We start from the raw sequence: 15,859 nt of genomic DNA on the forward strand, positions 1-15,859 counted from the left end.
CAACAGAAATGCTAAAGTGGAAGAGGGGGAATCTCAGTTGGCTTCATTTATAGACAAAGAATGACAGGCAACTAGTGACTGTTGAAAGACAAATTCCTCCTCCTCCTCCTCCTCCTCCTTCTTCTTCTTCTTGTTCTTCTTCTTCCTCCTCCTCCTCTTCTACCTTCTCCTACTTCTTTCTCCTCCTCTTCCTCCTCCTTCTTCTTCTTCAGAGATGAACTGGTAATACCTTATCCAGAATCAAGGGGTCAGCTTGATACTTATTACATACATACATACCCACAAGCAACATTAACAGACTCAACAGTTTTTTAATATATTTTAGGCCATACATATATATGTGTACACACACAGAGAGACTACACACACACACACACACACACACACACCTAGAAGATCTTCCAAGCTGGGAGATTAATACATAATCAGGCAAGAATCTTGAGACAATTGAGACAGTTCTGGAGAGACACGAAAGGATTCAGAGAATTAACTATCAGGAAAGGATTAGAGAAAGGAAAAAGAAAAATATGACCTCCACATTCACTGGTTAATATTATCGTAACTGAGCAATCGTCTAAGTGTAGTTCCATCACTACTTATGCTTCCCAGAATAGTAATAATAACAAAGGAAAGAAGGTTATGAATTTGAGAGGGGTTGGAGAGAAGAAAAGGAAGAAGGAAAATGATACAATTATATTCTAAACTAAAAAAAATTAGCAAAAACAATAAGAAAAACTGGTTCCCAAATGTGTCTATTCTCTAACTGCTGTTCACATCTGTAAATCAATTACGCTTACTGAACTGGCCCCAAACCCTTGCTTTTCCATCTTCCCATTTCTTCCCGTGGCACCTTCTTCCGGGAAGTTATCTCTTTTCCAACAAAAGAAAATGTTTAATTTTGATTGAGTAGAAAAAAAATGCATGTGGTAGCAGTTAAAAAAATGTCACTTGCAACCCACTAAAACTCATGAGATTCTAACAACCAGATATATATGAACTAAAATAAGGAAATACTGTGAAATCCTACATTAAGTCTCTATCAGATACCATTTATGATAATGATAGCAATACCAGACCTAGAAGTTCTTTCAAGCTGGGAGATTAATACATAATCAGGCAAGAGCCCTGAGACAACTCTGGAGAAACATGGAAGGATTCAGAGAATTAACTAGCAAGAAAGGATTAGAGAAAGGAAAATGAAAAGTATGACCTCACATTCACTGGTCAATATTACCTTAACTACACAATTGCCTAGGTGTAGTTCCACCACTGCCTTCTGGTACTGTACGTGTCTCAGTGAATCTGCTTCTTCATCTAGATTGGAAACACCTTGGAGTTGGGAACTAAGAATTTCACCATAGTGTCTCCATGTATAGTACCTTGTTATAGGTAAAAAACAGAGCTCACGAAGTATAAGCAGCTGTGTGGTCTCAGGCTTGGCTTAAATTTCTGGCTGTCACTGAGTAGTAAAGTTACTATGGGTAGGTTTACTTGCTGGTACCAAGACTTTTTTATGTCTACAAAATATATTTACAATATCCACCTAACCCACTGGAGTGCATCAAAGCTGTAAATAGGCAAAGTATTAAATCATGGTTTGCATATGGCATTCAACAAGTGTTAGAAGGTTTTAATATGGTCACGTACAGGACTCAGTAAAATGGCTGAAAGTGAGTAGGTCAAAGTGATTATAATCCAAGCCTGACAACCTGAGTTGGAACCCAAAAACCAATAATGGGAAGAAAGAAGACACTCTCTGAACTCCACCTACACAGCATGGCAAGTGGAATGGTTTAAGTCAAATGCTGCAAGTCCCAAAGTGGCAGTGGCAGGCCACAAAGGCTGCTGGGTCCCAGGCAGGAAGAAGCCGCATGGCAGGTGACAGACCAAGATGGATAGGCATGCCATGCAGAGTGAAGTTGGATATTTATTTAGTGGGTTATGGAAGGGAAGAAGAGAAGGGGGAAGAGGAGAGAGAGAGAGAAAGAGAGAGAGAGAGAGAGAGAAGAGAAGAGAAAGAAACAGAAGGGGTAGGGAAGAAGTGGGGAGAAGGGAGAGACAGAAGCTACCTTTTAGAGAGAGGGAGAGAAAGGGACTCAGGTTGGAAGTTGAAGATGGGTTTGCCTCAGCAGAGAGGGGAGTGAGTAGGTGTGGCTTGTCTCTTAAAGGGACAGGACAGACCATTACAGCAAGTATCTCTTGTTTACACACACACACACACACACACACACATAATACATTATGATCACACACAGAAGAATTAAGTATTGAATTATGCCCACTCAAAAGTATAGATAAACAAGGGAAAAGAGCCAATACACAACACTCCCTTAAGAAACCTTCAGTCCCCAGATAATGCAGAACTCAGAGCTAATGATTCCTGCCACTGGAAGGCACAGACAGAGTTTCCCTTGGTGACTCAGCATAGCAGGATTCTGACAAGACTGAGCTGATACAAGAAACTTTCGCAGCTGCCATTTTCTGGAGCCTGAATACCAAAGTCTTCGTCTATTTCATTTCTTTTTAAACTTCTTATTTCATCATCTCTAATTGATATTTATTCTGATTTGAATACTGACATCTCTTCACTTTAAGCATAAAGATAAAAAAGAGATGCAAGTACCAGTAAAGGGGGAGGAAGGAGGGAAGAAAGGAATCTTAAGTGGCTCATCAAAAACTTAGAGTGTAAAAGTAACCAAAATTCTTTAAAAAAATAAAAAACATAGGGAAAGAAAAAGGGTTATAGATGTGTTTATGGAAAAGCAATGTTAAATCCACAAGAAGAGTGCACCAAAGGAGGAAGGCTCAGATCCTGGTCAGAGGGTCTGCTGCCACCCGGAGAGTGTGGCTTGTGGGCATGTGGCACCAGCAACTACAGGCAGGTAGTAAGAAATGCATAGTCTTAGTTCCTACATGGAAGCAATGAATTAGGATCTGTGTTTAACACGTTTCATGGGTGACTCATCTGTACATTAGAGCTTAAGAATCATTAATATATATGGTTCACTATGATTAATTAAAAATGGAAGTTAATAAACCTGATAGTTTATATATTTAGATATATGCCATATGCTTTGGCTGTGAATAATCCATCTATGAATTTTAAGACAATTAAGCTTTAGAAATAGGACCCTGAAATCCTGGCGGAGTAATATACTATGCTAAGGCTCATACTGAAATGGGCCTATTTCCTCGTGTATACAGTGAGAGAATATCAGTATTTAACTCAAAGGGTTGTTGAGAAGGATAAGGCAGTGAAACCTTAAAAATGTCACAGAGCAAGGCCAAAGGGAGCATCACCCAGGCTTAGGAATAGTATAGTATGCAGTTAGGGAAGGCGACCTGCAAAGACTCCTCATCTGGCAGAAAAGGAAACAGTCACTATTGCTAAATAATCATAAGCTACTATGGACAGACATTAATTAATGGCATTTAAGCAAGCTGTGTAAATAAACACATGATGTATTAATATTCTATATTATATATAGGGCTAAATATTGAGCTCACAGTTGTAGATGGTCTTAAAATTTGTGAAGGATATATAAAAGCTATTTATTGTGCATTCAATTTAGGGCACTGACGTGCAAGTGTGACTTCAAGGGAATTGAGAGAAACATCCCACAAAGGCACACGCACTTAATGGATGCACACTGGGCCTGCAGCAGGAGGCAGAGAGCTCTTGTGCAGAGCAAGAGGACACTTGGATGACAAAGCAACCACATTGCTTATCCACTTATCTCAAGTATTATCCAGGTGGGCTGAAGAGAGCCACCATAGGCAACATCTTTGATCAAAATATGCATGCCAAGACCAATAACTTAAAATGACCTAACTCAAGTTTCCTACTTACTAGGTCTAAGAAATGGCTCTCAAGGTATTACAAGAGTCTCCTAGATAAGGCCTCAGGGTGCTCTAAATCAGACACTGCTCTAGCAGCCTGAGCACCCTCACATCTAGGAGCTGATTTACAAGACCACAGAGCCTGCAGAGGATACAGCTACTGAGGTCAAGAGAGCTTAGGGCCCAAGGGAAGATAAAGAAGACAAATCTGGGCCTCCACACAGCAGGGTTCTGGAGGTTCCTAGCCAGAGAAGTCATAAGCTGTAAGACCACAGCCACAGAAGGCTCTCCTCAGCATCTCCACTCTCATCTGGGCGAGAGTATTCTCTAGGAATACAAACAGCCATCTCTACTCCTCTGGTCTGGGCGAGAGTGTTCTCTAGGAATACAAACAGCTGCTTCTGTGAAGACACTCTGAGTCCCTCTTATGAAGAGAAACATGGCAACTCTATGAAAACAGTAAAAAAGTGGCAATAACAAAATTACCAGAGTTGATGGCAAGCAACTTTATGTGAAAAGGAGAGAGTGGCAGGCAAAATATGCTCACTAAAGACATCTAGAACCCTGGAACTTGTGAATATGTCCCTATGCCTTTACAGAGGAAAGGTCTGGACAGGCTGGACATGGTGGTGCATACTTTGATTCTCATCACTTGGATGCCTTCCAAGAAGCACATTGATATTTGGGAGTTTGAGGACAGCCTGGTATACACAACAACTTCAAAGGAAGTCAGGGCAACACAATTAGACTAACTCTCAAACTAAACAAAATAAGACAAACAAACAAAAACCAGGTAAGACCTTTCTGAACTATGTTGCTAACACCATGGAATCATAGGAATCCTTCTAAGAAGGAGGCAAAAATTCAGAAGAAGTGATGAGATGCCAGGGGGTAAAGAGTCCATGTGATACATAGTCATGTTAGGGCCTAGAGAGCTGGCAAAAGCACAGGAACAGATTGTCCCCAGGAAACGCTCTAAGGAAGCACACCTACTGCTACCTTGACTTTGGACAGGCCAATTACTACATTAAGGAAAGGACACAACTTCATATTGCTTAAACCTCTGACTCTGTAGTCATGTGTCAAAGCAACAATAGAAACTGATACATACTTTGGTTTCTTGTATTTAAGGTATTTATAACAAATACCTTAAAGTATAGAAGTGGTCTTGGAATTAGTTACTGGATGAAGAAATTAAGAGGTCATGGTAGGGGCTTCCATGGGAAAGGCGGGGGTGAGTGGGTGGGGAGAACACAGTGCTAAAAATCAGGAAAGAAGAATAATCTTAACAATAATCTTGAAACTTGGAGAGCAGAGTAGAGGGAGTATAGGGAGGGATAATTAACACCAAAGACCTTCTTGTGAAATACTAGATTAAGATGTGCTACATTGATTTATGCTGGGGAATATTTGTTTAATGATGCTAAGATGTTTTGCATTATTTTATGGTGCATTTGATTAACTCTGTGAAGCTGTGTTACTTTGCCTACCTAAAACACCTGAATGGTCTACTAAAGAGTTGAACAGCAATAGCTAGACAGCACAGAGGTGGGGCTGCCAAGCAGAGAGAATAAGTAGGAGAAATCTAGGCCCAAAAGAAGAGAGAGGAACAAGAAACGGTGAAGAAGAAGTGGATGCCAGGGGACGGGACAGCTACTCAGCCACACAGCCAGCTACAGAGTAAGAAGGAAAGAAAAATATGTAGAAGAAAGAAAAAAAAATCCAGAGGCAAAACATAGTTAAAGAGAAACAGGATAATTTAAGATAGAAAAGCTGGTTAGAAACAAGACATTCAGAAGATAAATTAAGTCTCTGTGTATTTATTTGGCAGATGGGTAGTGAGCCCCCAAAGATTTTTTTTAAAGAAAGAAAGAAAGAAAGAAAGAAAGAAAGAAAGGAAAAACTACACCTTCTGAAATGTTTGCATGAGAAAACAGCTACTGTAGAAGACTTGGTCTTAATGAGGGTCTCTACTGCTGTTGACTAAGGTTTCTGTCCCACCCGGTACGGCAGTCATTCAGTCCCAAAGAAACACACAGAGGTCTACATTAATTATAAAACTAAGAAGCCTGAGCTAATGGGCTGACCAGTTTTATAATAACTGTAGACCTTTGTGTGTTTCTTTGGGGCTGAATGACTTCAGGACTGGGTGGACAGAAACCTTGGTCAACATACTGCTGTGATAAAACACCAAGACCTGCAGAATGATGGTGGTACAGCCTTTAATCCCAGAACTCAGGAGCCAGAAGTAAGTGGATCTCTGTTAGTTTATGGCCAGTCTGGTCTACAGAATGAGGTCCAGGACAACCAGGGCTACACAGTAAAACCGTATCTTAAAAACAAACAAACAACCCCCCCCCCACAAAATAAAACAAAACAAAAAACCCACCACCAAGACCTGAAATAACTTTGGGAAAGAAGGATTTATTTCATCTTACAACTCTCAGCTCATACTCCATCAATAAGGGGAAGTCAGAGCAAAATATCAAGGCAGCCTCCAGCAAAGAATGGATAAGGAAAATGAGGTACACTTGTACAATGGAGTACTACACAGTGCAAAATATAATGACATCTTCAAATTTGCGGGCAAATGGATAGATATAGAAAACATCATATTGAGTGAGGTAACCCAGACCCAGAAAGACAAATGTAATCCGTACTAGTCAAAAGTGGCTTTTAGACCTAAAGCAAAGAAAAACCAGCCTACAACTCACAAGTCCAGAGAACCTAGACAACAATAAGAACCCTAAGAGAGATACATATGGATCTAATGTACATGGGAAGTAGAAAAAGACAAAATTTCCCAAGTAAATTGGGAGCATGAGTATCATGGGAGAGGGCAGAAGGGAAGGGGTAAGGAAAGGAGGGAAGCAGAGAAAAATGTATAGCTCAATAAAAACAATAAAAAAAAAAAACCCTCAAGGCAGGAACCTGGAGGTAGGAACTGAAGCAGAAACCATGTAGGAATTATGTTTACTCATTTGCTCAGCCTACATTCATATATACACCCTGGGACTACCTCGCCAACAATGGCACTGCCCACAGTGGATAGGCCCCTCTCACATGAATCACTGATAATAATAACACCTTACAGACTTGCCCACAGGCTAATCATATGGAGGTATTATCTCAATTAGGATTCCTTTTTTCCAGATATACTTAGGTTTGTATGAAGATGAAAAAAATTATGTGTGTGTGTGTGTATATATAGATACACACATACACACACACATGATAGATAGATAGATAGATAGATAGATAGATAGATAGATAGATAGAACAAGAGATGGAGAGAGAAAAAGAGAGAGAGAAAGATTAAATGGAGTTACTCTCTAACAGGACAACAATGTCCAAAGAATACACCATAGCTTAACAAATCAAAAGCCCAGTGTCAGGAATGGGTTACCTCTTTTGGAGTTGTTGGTCTGTAAGGTCCCACAGGCCATCACATATTACAGGCATTTGCCATTGCTCTTAGTCACCTTCCAAATCCTGTTGCTGAAGAAACACTGAACTACAGTGCAATAGAATATGGAGAAATCAAGCTTAGACTGATCTAAAAACTAATGAATGGCTTTCATAGTGCTAAGCAGTGTTATGCACACCACTGGATGAAGAAAGTTATCAGTCTTACTGAGATATGAAAACTGGGAGCTATAATAACAACTTGCCTGTTTAGATAAGCTCACAAATACTATAGTTCCATAAATGTCCTAGAAGCAACCAACAGTATTTGATTAGACTTAGGCCTGCTCTACAAGATGAAACCCATATTTTATACTGTTATAAGATCCAGATACCTGTGGCCAGACAGGACATAGAACCTAGAGATCAATTTACAATTTCTACAGTAAAAGGACATGATATTAAAATAACTCCCAATGACCTACCATTATGTCATTATACCTCATATTAATATACCTCTCAAGCCTCATCAGAGAAGCTTTTATTTTTTTTCAGTAGACGGTAACCTACAACTAGTCAAGGTGAAGAGAATAAAACAATAGAATGTTCAAATCCAAATGGGACATCTATAACACACACACTTCCAATATCAAAGGGACCACTGCCAAAGAAGGAGTGGAAAGATTGTAAAGCCATAGGCAGTGGATGACGACAGCAAACAATGCCTTCTGGACAGCACAGCGCAACTGTGTCATTGAGCATGGATTGAGCATATATGAGACCTCAAACTGTAGCTCCACAGTGGCACACTTCCTCCAACAAGGCCAAACTCCCTAATAGTGCCACTCCATATGGACCAAGCACTTAAACACAGGAGTCTATGGGGCCATATTTATCCAAACCACAACACCTTAAAGAAATGCCCACAGATTTGTTTCCATGATAACTTTAAAACCCATCAAGCTGACAGTCAAGATTGTCATCCTGAATTCTAAAATAATATTTAAAAATTCTATAGTTTTCAATAAGAAGATCCTCCTCTATTTTGATGACAATTTTTATCAACATTATCCTAATTCTTATAGTCATCCTACCTGAAACTTGACCTTCTGATTGATGTCTGACACGCGGAACTGCTTCAGGAAGCGCTCGTCCTCACTCCAGAAGAGGCGGATGTCAGGGATGTCGTAGAGGATCATTGCCAGTCTTTCTAACCCAAGACCAAAAGCCCAGCCAATTTGATCTTGAGCACCAGCTGTGAGAAGAAACAAAGTAAAATGTGCATTTAGGAAAGCATCAAGTTCGCACAGATGCCTGGTGTGCTCTGATGAACACTGGCAATGACTCTTAGTGGCAGGGCTGAAGAGTGGACTCATCTAAGACAATGTTTAATCTTACATTTTCTTCATTTCCACACTCATATCCCCCTGGAAGCTCTCTGGAATCATACCAGCTGGGAGTGTCTTTAGCTTCTCAATAAAATTCAAAGGGGAAGCTTGTTCATCCACATAGTTCTCCTCCAGTCTTCTCTCCCTCCTGCACCGTGTGTGTGTGTGTGTGTGTGTGTGTGTGTGTGTGTGTGTACATTTGAGTGCATTTGTGGGTAAAGGAGCAAGTGTTTGTGTTGGAGCCAGATGTCAGCAGCAGGTACCTTTCTTAGTCCCCTTTGTACTCTATTTTTAAAAGATTTATTTATTTTTATTTTATGTATATGGTTGTTTTGCCTCCATGTATGTCTGTGAACCACATGTATGTACATGCATATAGTGCTCACAAAGGCCAAAAGAGAGCATTGGAACCTCTGGAACTGTAACTCCAGGTGGTTGTGAGCTGCCAGATGGGTGCTAGGTGTGGAACCTGGATCTTCTGCAAGAATGAAGTGTTCTTAACCATTGCCAGCCTTTATATCATATTTTGGAGATAGGGTCTCTTAATGAACCCAAAATTTGCCAATTCAGTGAGACTTGTTAGCCAGCAAGTCCTGGAGATCCTTCTGTCTTCATCTTCCCAGCACTGGGATGACAGGCTTGCATTTACTGTCATGCCTGGCTTTTTATTTGCATACTGGGGATGCAAAGTCAGGTCCTCATGCTAGCATAGCAAATACTCTACGTGCCGAGTCATTGCCCCAGCTCCAAGTCGAACCCCTGGCTCCTGCCTCTGAATTAGGATTTCCTGTAATCTGTGTTTGCTCTGATTCAAACATTAGTAGCCTATATGCAGATCACTTAAGAGAAAGGAAGATAAGATCTCTCCCTAATTAGCTAGCTATACAGAGATAAATCTTCAAAATGTGCCACTGCAGATGGCTGACAATTGAAAAACAGTATCAAGTCTTTACGAATTGTACACATGCCCCCGTCCTTAACCCATAAGCTATCTCCAATTGATAACCACTTGCAAGGGAGTCTCACTGGGGAAACAAACTATTCTTAAGAGTAGTCTGCATGTCAAACAGTAGACAGCACAGAAAATTAACTCCACAACACCTTTGTAGGTTCTCTGTCTCATAATGTCATATTGAGCCCTTTTCTTCATTAATTTTATCTTTATCTCTCTCTGTCTCTCTCTCTAGTCATAAATGTCCACTGCATATATATTATGGCTTCTGGTATTGTATTTTTATGTTATTTACAAGTGTATGAATGAGTGGGTCACTGCATCTATGTTTTTGTGCCTTTTCTGGAACTCTTTTTCTTTTTGTTTGTTTTATCCTATTCTGATGTATTTTTTTTGTTTTATCATTACATTATATTATAACATAATATATTGTAATCCTTAGAAACTGTTTGTTTTCTAATGAGAGACAAAAGGGGGTAGATTTGACTGAGAGGTGAGGTGGGGAGAACTGAGAGGAAGAGAGGGCGTGGAAACTGTAAGTAGGATATATTACATAAAAAATTCAATAAAACATCACCTTTTTAAAAATACCACTGTTAATGTTTTATAAGCTATCTCAGGAATGTGGAAAGAGCAAGCAAGCAGTTGGGAAATGAGTATTCAAAGGCAAAGTGTCCTGGTCAGATTCTGACACAGTCATGAATTCTAAGGCCGTAGTTCACATAGAGGACGCAGAGTAAGAGATTGTATGAAATGCTATGTGGATGAAGGCACAGAAGAGCATCTATGAAGAGCTCACGAAAGAAACACCATTCCAACTGAACACCATGATGAACAGGGTCCCATGGTAGTCAGAAGTGGCTCCACCTCCACGCACATGTCCTAGAGAAAGCCCTTTGAGTGTGGTGAGAACCCATAAAGAATGAGATTTCATGCCTGTGATTAGCCTCTTTTATGTAAGATTCCATTCTTACAGATGAGAGAGAATGGACTTTGATGGCCATGAACAGCCATATGGCCTTTGGAAGACTTAAGGATCTGCAAGAAGAAATGGGGACCTCATTCCTACAACCCTGAGGAACAAATACTCTAATACCTTGGTGTGCTGAGAAGTGAGCTTGGGAACTCCAGATGAGCTTCCTGCCAATGCCTGCTCTAACATGATTCTTCTCTTCCTTGTTATGGCCAGAAGGTTTGGTTGATGGGTTGGAGAGATGTCTCAGTGATTAATAGCATGTATTGATCTTGCAGAGGACTACAGTTTGATTTCCAGCATCCACATCAAGCAACTCACAAAACTTGTAACTTCAACATAAGGGAATTTTACAACTCTAGACTCCCCAGAAATCTGTAATCACCCCTCCCCCCACAGACATATTGTCTTTTCAAAAACTATAAAAGCTTGCTTATGTGTTGATGGAGGAAGGTCATTGGCTAATAAAGGCACTGCCCTGGCCCATTTTATTGGTTAGAGGATAGGTGGGAGGAGTAAACAGAACAGAACGCTGGGAGGAAGAGGAAGTGAGGGCAGAGACTCCACCGCTCTGCTCTCGGGAGCAGACGCCTCAGGGAGACGCCATACTCCCAGCTCCCAGGCAGACACACGCCATGAAGCTCGACCCAGGATGGACTAGGCTAGAATCTTCCCGGTAAGACCGGTGCTCACCGATTATTAGAGATGGGTTGATCGGGATATCAGAATTAGCCAGTAAGGGCTAGGGCAGAAGGGCCAAGCAGTGATTAAATGAATACAGTTTGTGTGTTGTTATTTCAGGGCATAAGCTAGCCGGGCAGGCGGCTGGGGTGTTGGGGACGCAGCCCCGCCACTGCCTTTATTACTTCAATGTGTGACACTCAATCAGCATAGGAGATTTCAAGAAAGAACATGGTTTGCTGAGCTGTAACAAATTTCATCTTCAAAGCACCTTGTTTTGGTCCCACCTAGACTTATATCTGAAATACACTCAGCACTATACCATGGTTCGTTAAATTATTAAGACAATGCCAGGAAGGCCTGTTAAGGGATGCTGGTTACCAAACATAGTCTTCCACGGGAGGCTTCAGGGAATAAGTAGATCGCAGATCGAAGAAAATTCCCGAGTGCTATGAACAGAAAAGGGTTCTTCCAGAACAACTGGGGTGTTTTTAACTTTGAGGATGCTATGCATTACATAATTGGTCATAATAATTCACTTTTTATTTTAACCCTGTGGAAACTTAGAGCAAAACATGTACATCCACTCAACAATTGAAGAAAAAAAACACCCATGATTTAAGTCTATGTGACTCCTATCCAAGGTTTATTTCCATATCCTGATTTCCATATTGCTCTGATTATTTCAACTACTTATTCTACCCTCTTCTATGTATTTTATAAGGTGCTTCAAATTGTTTGTGAAAGAGAGCAAGCCATAAATAAACAACACTGGAAACCATTGTCAGCTGAAGTGGGTACCATCTTTCGGCTCTTCAGTATAGCTGGCTGTAATGAACTGACAGGTGTTCAAGTTTGGACAGAGCTTACAGTAGCATTTCCTCTTCATTCTAGAACCACAGACTACAGGAAGACAGAGTCTCCAGGCGGGCATCCTTACCAACAGAACCCCTGTGATGAGAGGCACCCAGGCATTCTAATGGATGCCGTTCTGCAATGATTGAATATCCTATGAAAGAAAGAAGGCCAGTCACGGCATGAGAGGAAGAGAGTGTGAGAGTCCAGAGAAGGGAAAGTTATGGGAAGAGAGGAAGAGTAGGAGGTAGGCAGTGGAAGAAAAGACAGCAAAATATGATCACTGTGAAAGTAGAGTAACAAAACTGATCCTATGGTTTTAGATGATTCTAATCCGTGGGTGTGCTTATGGGATGGCTGGCCCTTCAGGCCCTTGCCTCTACAGCTACCGAGAAGGGACTGAAATATTAATCAGTGTCTCAGATTTCCATCTGAGATTGCAACATGAAAACAAAGATTATAAAACTAAAGATAAAATTTAAAGTAAATATAATTCCAAGGTGAGGGAGGCTAGAAAAAGCACACAGGCCGATACCACCATTGAACAGGGGAAGATTGCGATTCTCTTTCCTCAGACGCTGAGAGGGTCTTTCCTCTTTCATCTACAATTTTCTGTCAATGGCCTATTTAACCCCTGGGAGACAGGATAAAATCTTCACTAGGGATATAATTTAAGTCTAAGGAATTGGCTCAATAGGGCATGTGCTGATTTTTCAGAGGCTCTGAATTCGGGTCTCAGTGCCCACACGCAACCATTTACACCATCTGTAACTATACCTCCAAGAGATCCAGTGCCCTCTTCTGCATCATGGGCACCTTTACTCACATGCACCTGGCAGCCACACAAATAAAAACAAATCTTTCAAAAGCTGTAATTACTAAAGCTTTCATGGTCTCCTTTCATAGTTTTGCATTCTAAACCCTTGCCATGCTAACAAATAGCAGTATGCATTCTTGGCTCTTATAAAAAAAAAAAAGTAAAGGAATTCCCAGAAGAAAATTTCTTCAGCAGTTATAACATGAGGGGAAAATTCATTAAAACTAGAGATAATAGAGTTTTAAAGTAAAGTAAAATTTCAGAGGGGCATGCTAGGAAATAAAAAAAAAAAAACAGGCCAATATCCCTATGAACATAGATGCATAAATCCTCAACAAATTACTAGCAAACCAAATCCAGCAGCATATTAAAAGGATTATACACTATGATCAAATGGGATTTGTGCAGGAATGCATGCAAGGGTAAATGCAAAACATAAGACCCAATGAAAGTAATACAGCAAGCTAGTTGAAAAAAGGCAAAAAACACATCATTATCATAATTAATACTGAAAAGCATTTGATAAAATGCAGCATTCTTTCATGATTAAATAAATTTTCAATAATTAGAACACAATGGAATTCCTCTCCATGAAAAAGACTGTGTATGAATAACTCATAGCTAACATCATATTGAGTGGTGAAGAACTGACAAGCGTGTTTGGTAACCCCCACTACTATTCACACACAAAATTAGGCAAGAACAAGAGATAAAAGATACCCATTTAAAAATTACAAAATATAATTATTTCTATTTATAGATGGTACATTTTCCATGTAGAAAACTTTAATGAGTCTATGAAAAACATGAACTTACAAATTCAGAGAAGTTGAGTAATACATAACCAAAATTACAAAAATAATATATAATCAAATTGTTAAAATTAATTATATATCCAAACATCAATAATGAACAATTTGATTAAAAAAAAACTTAATTTACAAGAGCATCAGAAAGAACAAAGTAGTTAGAGCTTGGCAAAAAAAAAAAAAACAAAACCTGCCTCTAAGCCATCTTGTCTGCCCCCACCTGACACTTTATTCAAAACCTAAAATAGGTTGGAAATCTAAATTTAAGGCTTAAAAGTTTAAAACTCTTCAAAAACTTGGGGGGGGATCTCCCTCCACCTCCAAAAGCACAGGAAACCAAAGAAAGAAGCTGAGTTTCATCAACTATTTTTTTTTTTTGTACATCAATATACTTCAGGACTGTGAAACCATACCCTAGAGAATGGTAGGAAAGATCTGTCACGTGTCTGATAAAGGTTGACTGTTAAAAGGTGAGAATGGAATTTCCAGTGCAACCACAGACAGCCCTACTTAAAAGGGGGCAAATATTTGCACAAATTCCCCAATACACAAGTGGCCAACATAGTAAGATGCTTAAATATTATTAGTAACTAGGAAGTTCAAATTAAAACTACAATGAGAAACTACTTCACACATTTAACAATAAAAACAAAAAGCAGGTTTGGTGACTCCAAAGAAGTCACTGAATTAGGTTTGGAAGGCAGCAGCTCACATGTACAGCATTCATCTAGCACGTACAATGCCTGGGGTTGATTCTTAAAACAGAAAAATCTTATAGGTTCATAATATGTCACAGTAATGCATTCAGTCTCCTTCTCTTCATTCTCTCTTCCTTCCCCTACTCAAACAATTGCATACTGGTGTTCAGTGCTATTGATCCAAGTCAAATGGTGGTAATAACTAATAAGCATTTCAATAGATGAAGTGTTGATAGAGGTTTCTGTTCTGCCCAGTCTCACAGCCAAACAGTCCCAAAGAAACACACGGAGATCTACATTAATCATAAACTGGTTGGACTATTAGCTCAGGCTTCTTATTAACTTTCTTTCTTCCTTTTTTTTTTTTTTTTTTTTTTTTTTTGCTTTTTCGAGACAGGGTTTTGCTGTAGTTTTAGAGCCCATCCTGGAACTAGCTCTTGTAGACCAGGCTGACCTTGAACTCACAGATCCACCTGCCTCTGCCTCCCGAGTGCTGGGATTAAAGGCATGTGTCATGACCACCTGGCTTACTCTTTCTTACATCTTAAATTAGCCCATAATTCTTATCTGTGTTAGCCACATAATCAGCAAGGCATTCTCATCTTGCTTTCTCTATGGGCTGGGAGACTGCAGACTCACAGTTTCCTCCTCCCAGAATTCTCCTGTTCTTGTCACCCCGCCTATACTTCCTGCCTGGCTACTGGCCAATCAGTGTTTCATTAATACAAGACCATTGTCACACAGCAATGCAGGGTTGAGGAAAATGCATGATTTACATATAACTGAATATGATTGGGTGGAAAATTAATGACGTTCTAATAGATTGCACAGCAATGTGACTTCTGTAAGTAGTATGCTACACAAAGAAGCCAAGCACAAAATGCATGGTCTCTAGAAGAGACAAACTCATGAAGACAGCAAGCTGATTAGTAGTTCCCAGGGTGGGAAGGATGACTGGGGAGTTCTTGTTTAATGGGTACAAAGCTGCTGATGGAGGAAGGGAAACTATTTTGAAACCAGTGGTGAACTGTACAGTTCAGACAAGCTAACAAGGCAAGCTTTATATATTCACTACACATGAAGTATTTTATAACTAAGTAAAAAACAATTTGAAAAAGTTTAACAACTCTGAAGTTTTGTAGTTCACTTTAAAGGACTTAACTTGCACTGAATCTAAGTAAATGCTCAATGAAATATAAATTATAGCAGAAGGAGTAATTTTAACATTTAACAACAAAATTAAAGATAAATCTGTCAAGTGTTCTTTGCTATGGTCTCTGGTCTCCATGACCTTGGAAAGACACAGGTACAGCCAACTTTGATGCTGTTGATGTGACATGGTACCTACTCTGTGGTCTTCTTCCATCTGTGGACGTCTCTGTTTGGATGTCCTCTTCTCGGGGATCCCCCCCCAATACACATGACAAATAAGAACAAACAT

At 39.8% G+C, this 15,859-nt stretch overlaps 1 protein-coding gene across 3 annotated transcripts in view; it reads right to left on the reverse strand.

Moving 5' to 3' along the window:
* The window catches only part of Fars2 (phenylalanyl-tRNA synthetase 2, mitochondrial), a 380,900-nt gene that overhangs the window by 157,287 nt on the left and 207,754 nt on the right, over positions 1 to 15,859 (reverse strand). For all 3 annotated transcript variants that reach the window (XM_041632916.1, XM_041632915.1, XM_041632917.1), the window contains one exon: positions 8,340 to 8,500. In XM_041632916.1, coding sequence (XP_041488850.1) covers positions 8,340 to 8,500 — 161 coding nt within the window. The remainder of the gene's footprint in view (positions 1 to 8,339; positions 8,501 to 15,859) is intronic.

This window comes from Microtus oregoni, unplaced genomic scaffold (assembly GCF_018167655.1).
Source record: "Microtus oregoni isolate MIOR12 unplaced genomic scaffold, Mior012 000042F_ref0000377, whole genome shotgun sequence".
In the NCBI taxonomy this organism is placed as follows: Eukaryota; Metazoa; Chordata; class Mammalia; order Rodentia; family Cricetidae; genus Microtus; species Microtus oregoni.